Source organism: Arvicanthis niloticus, chromosome 17, assembly GCF_011762505.2.
Source record: "Arvicanthis niloticus isolate mArvNil1 chromosome 17, mArvNil1.pat.X, whole genome shotgun sequence".
Lineage (NCBI taxonomy): Eukaryota > Metazoa > Chordata > Mammalia > Rodentia > Muridae > Arvicanthis > Arvicanthis niloticus.
The window spans coordinates 51,885,967-51,898,592 of NC_047674.1; the positions used below are offsets into that span (position 1 = coordinate 51,885,967).

The 12,626-nt window shown below is 39.8% G+C and overlaps 1 protein-coding gene across 2 annotated transcripts in view; it reads left to right on the top strand.

Moving 5' to 3' along the window:
• The window catches only part of Cyp39a1 (cytochrome P450 family 39 subfamily A member 1), a 74,475-nt gene that overhangs the window by 44,313 nt on the left and 17,536 nt on the right, over positions 1-12,626 (top strand). Inside the window, exons 8-11 of one of the 2 annotated variants that reach the window (XM_034521098.2) lie at positions 1,854-1,889; positions 2,303-2,436; positions 6,602-6,697; positions 7,559-7,647. In XM_034521098.2, coding sequence (XP_034376989.1) covers positions 1,854-1,889; positions 2,303-2,436; positions 6,602-6,697; positions 7,559-7,647 — 355 coding nt within the window. The remainder of the gene's footprint in view (positions 1-1,853; positions 1,890-2,302; positions 2,437-6,601; positions 6,698-7,558; positions 7,648-12,626) is intronic. The other variant, XM_034521099.2, reaches the window with a different exon arrangement.

Here is a 12,626-nt window from a genome sequence, read left to right on the forward strand (position 1 = left end):
GGGCATTGCAGAACTTAATTCGGTTTTGATACTGTGGGGGAATCTGCTAATTAAGGTCGAAGTCTGTCATGACCAGATAGCTTCTCTGAGCTCCATGCAAAATGGAGCCCTTTCCCAGCAGGGCTTCCTCCTCTCTGATCTTGTCTGGGGAGCCTGAATCCTCACACCTTCTACTTGGGGAAGGTCAAGTAGTCCTTAGTAGACCTACAAGTTCAACTTCCTCTTTCCCCAAACCCCCAAGAGCCTGCCCAGGAAGTACCAGGGATTCCTAGAATGCCTCTCCATGCAAATGAGGCATTCATAGAACTTTCAAACTCTAGCCAATGATGTTCATTTACCTTGAAACCTCCTTGCTATTCCTCAAGGTCCATATATACCCATGGTCCACCCCAAATAAAGTATATGCAGACAAACCCACCCAGAATAAAAGTATGTACACAAGCTAAGATGGTCTAAGAGAGCTGTTCCATTGAAGCTCATCAGAGAAGGCCTTCCTCTAAAAGAAATGTAACACTAAGATCCTCAGAGAAGGCCTTCTCTCTCATCCACACGCCCCACCCCCAATACTTCTGAAATTCCCAGCAGTGTCTGGATACCCTGAGAGGGAGGTTTTTATATCACATGGTGTGTATTTATGTGTTTCTTTTAAAATTACAATTTTGGTTAACATACAAAGAAATTGTGATGTTTTTGTACCTAAATATCTCTCTATATACTTTGTTCTTATTTAAGTTTTTGCTACACTTACCCATTATTATTATTAAATTATGTATTATTCTGCATAGTATGATGATATCCAGTGCTTAAAAATGACTTATCTATTTTGTGTATGTATGTTTGCTTACATGCATGTATATGTGCTATATGGATATCTGGTCCAGAAGAGGATGTTGAATCTGCCTGGAATTGAAGTCATGGGTGGTTATGAATGCTGCAAACCAAATCCAGGCCTTCTTCAAGAACAAGAAGTTCTCTTAATTGCTGACCCACCTTACCAATTCCAGTGATCTCCAGTTGTATTCATTTTCCAGTGAATTCCATTTCAATTCTCTTTATACCTGAGTAAAATTCCATTGTGTGTATGTACCACATTTTCTTTATTCTAGGAATAACCACCTAGACTGTTTCTGTATCTTGACCATTGTGAACAGAGCAATGACAAACATGGTCATATGAGTATCTCTGTGGTGTTCTGGTTTAGATTTCCTTGGGAATGTACCCAGGAGTCATATAACTGTATCAGATGGTAATTTCTGTTTTAGTTTCATCAGGACTTTACATCCTGATCTCTGTAGTGTCTGCACCAGTACAGTGTCCCATCAGCAGTGTATAAGAGCTCTACTTACTCTATAAACATTCCAAGGTTTGTTCTCATTTGCTTGTCTGATAATAGCCATTCTTACTGGAATGAGATGGAATCTGAAAGTTTTGTGTGTGTGTGTGTGTGTGTGTGTGTGTGTGTGTGTATAAAGAAGGAAGGTGATATTTATCTTCCACAGTTGGACTTACTTTGGAATATGATGATCTCCAGAACTTAAAAAAGAACAGTTTATTTTTAGTGTTTGAGTGTTTTACTTGCATGTGTGTATGTGCACCATGGCATGCAGTACCTATGGAGGCCAAAAGAGGGCAGCAGAATCCCTGAACCATTCTGTTCATCTGCTTGTGGAGGCCAGAGGAGGATGGTGGATGTCTTCTACGATTGCTTTTTCTGCCTTAACTTTTGAGACAGGATATCTCAGCTAACCTGGAGCTCACTGATTTGGCTTGACTGGCTGACTTGCAAGCCCCAGGGACCCTCCATCTCTGCTTTCCTAGTGGCAACATTCAGTTCTACTTAGCTTTTTCCACAGGTGCTGGAGATCTGATCGCACGTCCCTGTTTGCATGGTAAGTCTTTACCAACTGAGCCATCTCCAAACCCCTGAAGAAAATGTTGCTTGCATTCCCCAATGGCTAAGCATGTCCAGAACTTTTTGGAACATTTACTTTACTAGCCTGTTTTATTTCCTTTCGTACTGCTATTCTTTTAGCACAATGAGGATTTTGACAAGGAAGAATGAGGCAAGAAAAAACTAAACCCTTTTCCACACAGGGACCCTCTTAGTCATCCTGTAGCCACAGGACTGTTACAGCTATGTTGGATGCCAGTCCATCTTGTCAGAGAAAAGCAGCAAAATCAATACATGACAGTGGTACTTTCCTTGTCGGTGAGCTTATCCTGCATTGACTCGCCTGCGAGACTCTACCTTCTGGTCTCCCTAGTTCATCTCTTCTTTAATCTTGAAAAAAACTCTTCACAGGTAAAGACAAGATTAAGGTGTCTGAAGATGACTTGAAGAAGCTCCTTCTAATTAAGTGGTGTATTCTGGAATCCATCCGTTTGAGAGCCCCTGGTGTCATTACTAGAAAGGTAGTGAAGCCAGTTAAGATTCTGGTAAGAACTGATTTTGTTGGAAAATAATGAATTTTCTAGGAAAAGTATGTGTTTTGTTCAGATATTTTCTATATTGATATGTTTTGATTTCATTTTGTTAGAACTGAATATAAATTATATATATATATATATATATATATATATATATATTTGTATATATATTTGTATATATATTTGTCATATACAGCATGCTTTGAAATATGTGCACATTTTATAATGGCCAGATAAAGTCATGAATCTGTATATTATTTTACACACTTAATCAATTCTTGTATGAAAATATCTGTGCACTCTATCAGCAGCTACTACACTGTTTCTAACTTTAGGGACTACATGGTGTCCCATCGCTCTTTAACCTATTCTACCTTTGAAATGGAATTTTGTATTATTTGCCAGCATTCCTCAAGTCTCCACTTACCTCACAGCCCTCTGTAACTACATCTCTAAACTCTACTTCTGGGAGCTGAATTTTTGCACTTGAGATCATTAGGTTCTTGTCTTTCCATGCCTGTCTTATCTTTCCTCAAGCTTCTTCTGTCCTGTTGCAGAATTTCCATCTTTTAGAACGTACAATGGTACTTCACAGTGTACGTTCCTATTACACTCTCTTCATTCATCTGTAGACAGACAGACACTCTTGGTTCCATGTCACGGTCCCCAGGAAGCATGCTGCAGTAAACATGAAGGTGCAGTTATCCTTTTGACATGTTAATTTCACATCCTTTGGCTATAAACTCAATAACTGGATAGCTGTTGATTAAGAAACTGACATCTTCCCACTGGATATTCTTGGCACCTTTATAAAACGTCAGTTCACCATAAATGAGTGGATTTACTGTAGGTTTCTCTATTCTGTTCTATCGGTTCATATGTCTGGGCTTGTGCTGTTTTGATGCCTGTAAATGCGCAGTACCTTTCAGGCCATGTGATGCACTGCTTCCAGCTTTGTTCATTTTGGTCGTCAAGATTGCTTTGGCTATGTGGGGCCCCTGTGATTCCATGTGAAGGCTAAGTTTCCATTTTTCCAGTGGAAAATGTCATTGGAATTTTGGTAGCTTCTATTATTGTATGAGTCCTTACTTTCCTCGGAGTACTAAGTGGCCTTAGACAGTTTGACACACTAAGTTAAGTAGCACTGTCTCATTCAGTCTTTTGTGGAGTATTTTTAGCTAAGATATAACCTTTCAAGTAGAAATTTGGCTATGTTATCTTATATCAGAGTTATATAATGTTTAAATCAAGCAGGTGGGCTCTTGTCAGATGACTCAACGCGTCTTGCTTTTCTAAAATTTTATTTATTTTTGAGAACTTTTATATATGTGTATGGCGCATGCCTGTGTACACATTTGCCCACTGAAACCTGTTTTCAGGCATGGGTCAGCTTGGCATGGGGACAGCAGGGCAGTGAGAACATTATTGGAGGGGGGGATTCTCCAGTTTACCATGTAAAGTCTGTGCACATGGCCAGTGGCACGGTGCGGTAAAATATTAGTGAATCATTCACCAGAACCAAGATTTCACAAGAATGGTTTGTCTTAAGAGCCTACACTACCCAGGGCCAGCACACTGGTCCCTCTGCTCTCTTGCTTTTCTATTTTATACACAGTTTGAGAGTTTGGGGATTGATACTAGGGGATTTGGGTAGAACACAAAAGAGATGAAAATCCCAATTTGTAACTGTTAAAGCATTTGGACCCCTGCGAAGACAGAGTTAGTTTCAGCAGTCTTACATAAATTACAGCATTTTGTCTTATTGGGATTTAGATTAGTTTTACTTTTAATTAATCTATTGATTACTTCAAGCTGTGCATGGGCTCTGAGAGGAAATGGTTTGCTAGCTACAATGAAGCAGAGAGATGTGTCTGTCCCTCCGAATGCTACTATAATCCCGATTGAGCTTTCATTAAACACCATTTGTATTCTTGTTAAAAAAATAAATACCAGACTTGGTATAGACGTCTCTGTTGCACTCAGTTTCATGGTGGCTCTTTCAGAAAATCAGGTTTTTTAAAAAAGATTTATTTCTAATATTTCATGTATTTTAGGACTTTTATAGATGATTATTTGGCGTGGGGTGTTGAGCGGGGTTGTTGGTTTTTTTTTTTTTTTTTTTTTTTTTTTTTTTTTTTTGAAGAGAACACATGTGTGTACTTCCAGATGGCTTAGAACTTGTAATGATCCCCCTGCCTCAGCCTCTAAAGAGCTAGGATTATAGGTGTGATCTACTCTGTCTGGTTTATATAGATGATCTTTCATTGTTTTGCTTAAAGTTTTGGTTTTCAGCTTTAAACAACTTGTCTGTAGAAATACAATTGATCACTTTTTCTTTCTGTGGTTACAAGAACTTGTGCATGCTGGGCAAACCCCCTATCACCAAGCTACATTCACAGTCCAACATCTAGGAGGGGTTGTAGGTTTGGGTGATTTCTTATATATTAGCAATATTTCTCCTTCTCCCCCTTCTCCTTCTCCTTCTAACTCTCTCCTCCCCATTCCTCCTCTTCTTTTTCCTCCTCCTCTTCCCCCTCCTCCTCCTCTCCCTCCTCCTCCTTCCTTTTCTTCTTCCTCTATTACCACACTAGCTGTGGTTTCCAGCCCTCTGTTGACTACTGTTGTCCAACAGTGCTTCGTTCTGGTCTTAAAGGGAAAGCTTTGTATTTTCTCCATCAAGTATCATGCTGGCTATAGAATTTTGTTTAGATGCTCTTTTTTAAGTTCTAGACATTTTATTTCTACATCGGTAGTAATTTTTTGTCATAAATTGGTGCTGAATTTTCTTTCTTGCTTTTCCATATCAACTGATAAAGCATATGCTTTTCCTTTTTTTGTTCTATTGATGAGTTTATTACTCATATCAAAAAGTGAATAAGCCTTTCATTTCTCTGAGAAATCACTTGACCATAGTGCATGTGTACACTGTATATGTTGTGTGTATGTATGCTGTATGTGTTGTGTGTGCTGTCTGTATTACATGTGTGCATGTGTGTGCTATATGTGTGGTGTATATTTCATGTTGTATTATGTGTATGCCTCTAGAGGATAGAGACTCATAGAGATTGACATAGGGTGCCTCCTCAAGCACTCTACTTATTCTTTTTACTTATTGGATTTGTTTAATTGATTTTTTTTAATTTTAAAATATTTTTATTGAAAAACTAAGCACATGAGAAAATAATGGTTGTTTACTTATACTAATTGTTAAAGAGATGTGTGGTCAAATTTCTTTTTGGATATCCGCTATTATATATATGTATATGTATGTATACGTACATACAAAATTATATACATACATAAATACATAAGTATACACACACACTCCTAACACCTATGCCAGGTGGTTCACAACTGCCTGTAATGCCAGGTGTAGAGAATATGGTACCCTCCTCTGGCCTCAGTAGTCACTAGCACTCACGTGCATATACACACAGAACATACACATAACTAAAATTAATCAGGGTTGGGGAGATGGCTCAGTGCCTAAGAGCATGTACTGTTTTTGCAGAAGACCCAACTTTGGTTCCCAGCACCCCGTGGCAGCTCTAAACTGGCTATAACTTCTGCTCAGGGGAAGCCGATGCCCTGTTCTGGACTCCCCAATATTGCACTCATGTACACAAATAGACAGACACTTACACAGACACAATCAAAATAAAATCTTTAAGAGAATAAAAGGCTGACATTTAACTAGTATCTCCCTCCTGTTTAGTCAAACATGTATGTACATGTGACTAAGAAGCAGAATTAGAAGCTAGTCATCTCCTCACTGGACCATAGAAATGATCTCTTCAGGGAATAAAGAGTTGCTCAGTTTGTAGAAGGACTTGTCTTGCAAGCATGAAGACCTGAGTTCAGATCCCCAGCATCTATACACAAAGCTAGGTATGGCAGTGACCACTCATTATTACAGTGCCAGGGAAAAGAGACAGACAGACAGACCCCCCCCCCCACACACACACACGGAGAGAGAGAGAGAGAGAGAGAGAGAGAGAGAGAGAGAGAGAGAGAGAGAGAGAGAGAGAGAGAATATGGCCAGGAAAGTTAATTTTTCTCACACTTAATTATATGTCTTTTTCACAGTATAGCTGTAGCTTTATTTTTAATGACTGAACATCTCCCTGAAATGTATTAGAAATTAAATGACTTGAAGCTGATTTCTCTGTTTTAGAATCACACAGTTCCTTCTGGTGACTTGCTGATGTTGTCTCCATTCTGGCTACACAGAAATCCAAAGTATTTTCCCGAACCTGAGTCATTCAAGCCTGTGAGTTATCTCTCTCAACATGTACTATTTTTTTATTATTTCTATGTTTTTTTGCCAAAAATATGAATGCATAAATTAACCGGCTCTGTATCAGCAAGCAGCCATATCTTTCTAGTAACTGTGCCCAGGATTGCCGACGACAGACTGGTAGGATTTCCAATGTAGATGTCTCAACATTTACAGATCGGATAGAGGAGTGTGGAAAGAGCATCCTTAGAGATGAATTTTTATATAAAACCAGGAAAGAACATTCAAGTCAGCGCCCGTGCTTCTGCTGGAAGCCTTATTTTGTATTCCTTAGGCAACCGTTTCTGTTACTGGTTTCCAAGGAACCTACAAAATAAAAACAGAGCAAATTAAAACAGTGATCTGTTACTTCATGTGCGTGGGGAGTGACGGGGCTGAGTGGTCCCCAGGGTTCATCTAGTTCATGCCTGGCCTTTCATAAGTCTGGGAGCACTGGCACCTAGATGTATCTATTCCACATCCCAGGCTTCCTCCAGCCCACAGTTCTGTCAGCATCTTGTTACTAGATTTAGTATTATAAGTAAGTTTATGATAAAGCCCAAGGCCTTTTTATAAATGCTTTCCTCTTCTTACGTTGGCTTCGTAGGTGATTTACATTGTCGCTTACATTTGCCACTTAATAGGATTCTTCTTAAGCCTCCTTTGTTTATAAGTTCAAGTTCCAAAACCACAATTGTGTCTGATATTAATAACAGGCTGGGGAAAAAAATGACCCGTGAGTCTGCCGCTTTGTATGCAAGGATTAGCTGTACAGCATTGTTTTTAGCCAAGAGAAGTAGAGTTAAGCTTATTTATATAAGACTGATTTAAGAAAAAAGTTTTTTCTTCCCACAGGAACGCTGGAAAGAGGCAAATTTAGATAAGCACATTTTCTTGGACTACTTCATGGCATTTGGAGGTGGGAAGTTCCAGTGTCCCGGAAGGTCAGTGCCACCACTGAACAGCATCAGTGCAGAGAGTGTGGAAGAGACAGAGGCTCAGGGGACACTCACCATCCAGTCCTTTCTTATCAAGTTATAGGGGAACCCAGGAGGGCACAGTTTCTTCGTTTGGTCACGCTGGTGTGGGCTGTCTTTGAGGGAATGTCTGTGGTGACTTCTCCCAGGAGACCTCACAAGAAGACACTATGCTTACTGGTGCCAGAGGATATTGGGACTTCCATAGTTCACACACGGGCAGTCTGAAGCACTACTCACCTGCATGTGAGCATGTATGTCATCGGCGGGGCATATGATGCATGTGTGCAGGTGCACATGAACATGTGTGCATGTGGAAAGCTGGTGCAACCTTAGGTGTGACCCCTCAGGTACTTCTCACATTTTCTTTGGGTCATTCACTGGTGTGCAACCGGCCAGGCAGGCTGTGCTGGCAGCCCTGTGAGTTCCAGGGATCTGCCCGTGTCTACCTCCTCAGCACCAGGATCAAAGGTGCGTGCCTTATGCCTGAGATTTCTGGGTTGGTGTGTGTGTGTGTGTGTGTGTGTGTGTTTCTGTCTTTTTGTCTGTCTTTCTGTCTGTGTGTCTCTGTGTTAAGGTAGGTTCTGAGAATCTTTGCTGAGTTACCGTGTTGTCATAAATGTTTGGGGTGTTTTTATAAATCTTCCAGGGCCTTGATGGCTTGGAGGTAGGCAGCAATTGATACTTTGCCTGATTGGTCCTTTATCTGGTTGCTCTGGTCTTTAGAAGCCTTTGCCTTGGCACCACTTTCCTGTTCTTGTGCAAGTACACACACACACACACACACACAGAGTCACACACACATACACACACACACACTCATAAACACACATACACACACACACACACACACACACACACACACACACCCTCACACTCACACGCAGAACATTAGTAAGTGGCATGACCTTTACCAGCCTTCAGGAGGATATACTGGGCAATGACATCTCAAAGCAACATTTGAGTCCTCAGCTTCATTCTATTGGTCATGTTTAATGGATTTTTTGTATCATTTCTCCAACTATAAAAAAAGATGACCCATTTCCTTTCACAATCTGTATTAAATAAGCCCCATGTCTTCATTGAGGGAGACCCAAGTTGGGGAACTATTGGCATTTAATTGTAGTAATCTCACTCAGTGAAATCATTACAAATCTTTTAAAACACACACACACACACACACACACACACACACACACACACACACTTAACAAGTTATAATTTATTAATTTAAAAAGTCAGTTTTCATCATTTGAATAGTAATCTCAGTTCATATTTACAATTATTATTCTGTAAGCATCTATTCTATTCTTTTTTTTTCGGTGCATTTTAGGGTATCAATATGCTTTTAATAGCTTACATCTCTTCCCAGCAATTTTAATTTAGTCTTAGCCAACCATGAAAACTTTAACTTCCATTTTACAACTGATTTCAGGGGCCTGAGTCCAAGCAGATTGGTCCATAGTGTTTCCCTAGCAACATATGTTTGTCCTGGAAAAGGTAGTTGACAAAAATTGTCCAATCATGTCAAAAGGAGACTTTTATTTACATAATTAGAAGAAGGTGTTCTCTTCACCCCGTAGATCCCCATCACATATCATCATCACCATCATCACCATCATCACCATCATCGCCATCATCACCATCATCATCACCATCAACAACAACAAGAAAGCAGCCTGTGTTTAGAGCAGCAGTCTTTATGATACATTGGAGCCTGTGGATGAGAACAGAGATGTAAAAAGAGCCCAAGTCTTTTTGATACATGTGTCATAATATGGAAGCATTTTAAAGAGCTTTTCTAGTTCCTGTTTTATTTGATAATGAATGTCTACATTTTAAAGGCAGTTGTAGTTGGGGATTCCATGTTTAGAACTGGACACATGGTCACGTATCCACCTCACTTCAAGAGGTGCACTGGGTGCTCACTTATGTACTGTATGTATGCTCACTTACATACAGTACATGCATGTCAGCTGTTTCAGGAGGAGAGTTTAAAGAGGGCAACAGCAATAGCAAAACTCGGCTCTTCTAGTCTGACTTTCATCATTTCCATATTAGAAAACAAGTTTATTAGAGAGAAAAAGATTTATGTCACTTTCAAAATTACATCTCTGGGTGTGTATCTGTGTGCGTGTATGTGCACATGTGTGTGTGTGTGTGTGTGTGTGTGCTCAAAGAGGCCAGAAGAGGGCATCAGAACCCACAGAACTGGTATATCAGTAGATGTAACGTCGTGATGTAGGTGTTTGAACTTGTGTCCTTTGCAATAGCAGTGCGTTTTCTTGGCTGCTAAGCCATCTCTCCAGCCCCAGAAAAGCAGTTCTTAAACGAGAAGTTCATCATTTTTATCATGTTGTAAGTCATGCTAGGTGCAATGCTTCTGAAAGCAGTGCATGTTATTCTTTTCAAGTCTTTTTAAATAAACAAATACTGAATAGTGACTTCTTATACTCATCATCTTTGGCTTTGAGCATGATATTAAAATGAAGGACTGCAGTATTTACAGCGAAGCATGAGGCCTGGGATAGTGTTAGACTACTTCCTGATGAGTATTATTTCCAAGAAGAACAATTACCACCCTCCCTGATCGCTTTTAAGGCTAAGAGACACCTCTTTCAGTACGAAGGTAATGGGTACAATCAAGTGGACCATGAAACTGTACGTCAGCCAACCATTATTATCTTATTTTAACAAAAATTGTACTTTCAGAATGTATTGGCTTCTTTCTATATGTAAAGTAGTATCCTGCTTAGATTTTTATATGAGAAAGCCATATCCTCAACTGTCATGAGGTGAACATGACATGGGATTCATCAATTGCTTCAAGGGATGGAGAATAGCAATGTCTGATATGGTACTGAGGATTCAAGATAGTTGTTGTAACTGTTTGGGAGGATGTTGCTGACTTCACAGGAAAAGTGTTCTTTGAAGGAAACATAGAACTCTTTATAGGTTAAGAAAGCCAAACACGCAAAAGGGATACTCACACAGAGAAGCTCTGAGCTTGAGTTTTACTGATGTTGGATCGGGGTGGGTTAAGGAGAAAGGTTGCCTGTGAATATTGGCTTGGTGTCCTGGCTTATCTTGGTTGTCAACTTTCACATCTGGGGAGTCAGTCCTCAAAGAGGAATCGCCTCCATCAGATTGCCCTATGCATGTCTGAAGGCTTTTTTTTTGTGTGGTTGCTGATCAACGTGGGAAGGCCCAGTCTGCTGCTGGCTGTACTCTCCCTAGGCAGATGGGTCTGGGCCATACAAGCAAGGTAGCTGAACAAGCCATGGGGGAGCAAGCCAGTAAGCAGTATTTCTTTATGGTCTCTGCTTCAGTTTCCGCCTCCAAGTTCCATTCCTTGAGAACCTGCCTTGACATCCATCCCTCAATGATCGACTGTAATCTGTAAGATGAAGTAAGCTCCTTCCCAAGTTGCCTCTGAAATTCAAAATTAGGATACTCTTAATATAAATGGTTGCCATAGATGATACCATAGCTAAATTAGGTGCAGAAAGGAGGTGGAGGCAAGAAATTAAGCATTTCCTTTTGGAATTCTGACCATGAAATGTGGCAAAATATATAATTATATAAAATATAACCAGACTTCATGCGTTGGACACAAATGTTTTTAAAAATCTCATTAAGTCTAGTTTTCTACCAAGTTCCTGTTTCAAAATATTTTTTCCCTTGTCCCTTATTTTAAACAAGCAACTCGTGAAACATTTTGTTTTTAAATTGTTCAGACAAGCAAATGACTTCATTTGGGCAACAGTACACCAAGAGAGCTTTCTACTGGAAATTTAATCCTATGAATCCTTCATATAAACACGAGCAAATGACACCCATTCCTAATTGGTATAACAGGGGCCAACTTATTTTCTCATGCACAAAATACTCAATGAGTCAAAGACAGTTGCCTGCAATGTAGCTGACCATCAAAGTTCATCATAAACACATACTTTTATGGTCTTGCAACTGTTGTTTCCTGGAGTATATGCCATTGGGGGACAAGAGAGTAACAGAAATTTCTGTTTAAACAGAAAAAAATTGCTGATATATTTGGTACAGCCACCAGCAACTAACAGAGACAATGACAGAGCTACAGTATCTCTTTGAAAAAGTGGGAGTTCTAAAGGGATTTGCAGAGGAACCCATTTCTAGGCGCTCTTCTATTGCATCATGGGAAAAAAGGAAATGAAGTGTCTATCATATAACCAGACTCTACAGGTTGAACACAATTGTTGACTATGTCTGACTTATTGTTTTTTTTAAAAAATCACTAGTTAAAAATTTCACTTAATTCTGTTACTAATAAAGTCCAGGCTTCCATACATGTACAAGCAGGAGTAAGCAGTGTGAGCTATCAGACTTCTTTAGAAATAGGAAGATGCAGAATGGAGAGCCCCATTATTGTTGTCAGGCTCAGCTTGAGCCAGCAGATTCAAGTGGAAGAGAAAGACGGGATTATTTATTGAGAATTTGTCTTGCATGGGACTCTCTGGGAGCTGGTGATCTTACAAGGGGACATGTTTTCTCTATTTGCTCCATTGGTTGTCCATCAGAGCTGGCTTTACTTGGTCCCCACATTTACAAGAGGATATCTGCTTGGCTGTGCGAAGTGATATGCATAAAATTCCAGGGCAAATCTGGGGCTGGAGACTTGGCCGAGCAGTTAAAAGAGTGGAGAGGACATGGGTTTATTTTCCAGCACCCACCACAGGTGGTTCACAATGGCCCATAACCAAGTTTTCTAAAATCTGGGCCTCCAAGAGCACCTGCACACATGTGGCTCCTGTAAACTCATGAAGATACACATACACATAAACAAATGCTTTTAAAGACGCTGAGCTTTAGCAAGGTTAATACTGATCTGTAGCCAGAAATACTTAGATAATGTGATCATAGCAAGACTTCAGTATTTGAAATACATAAAAATGGAATTTATCTTTCAA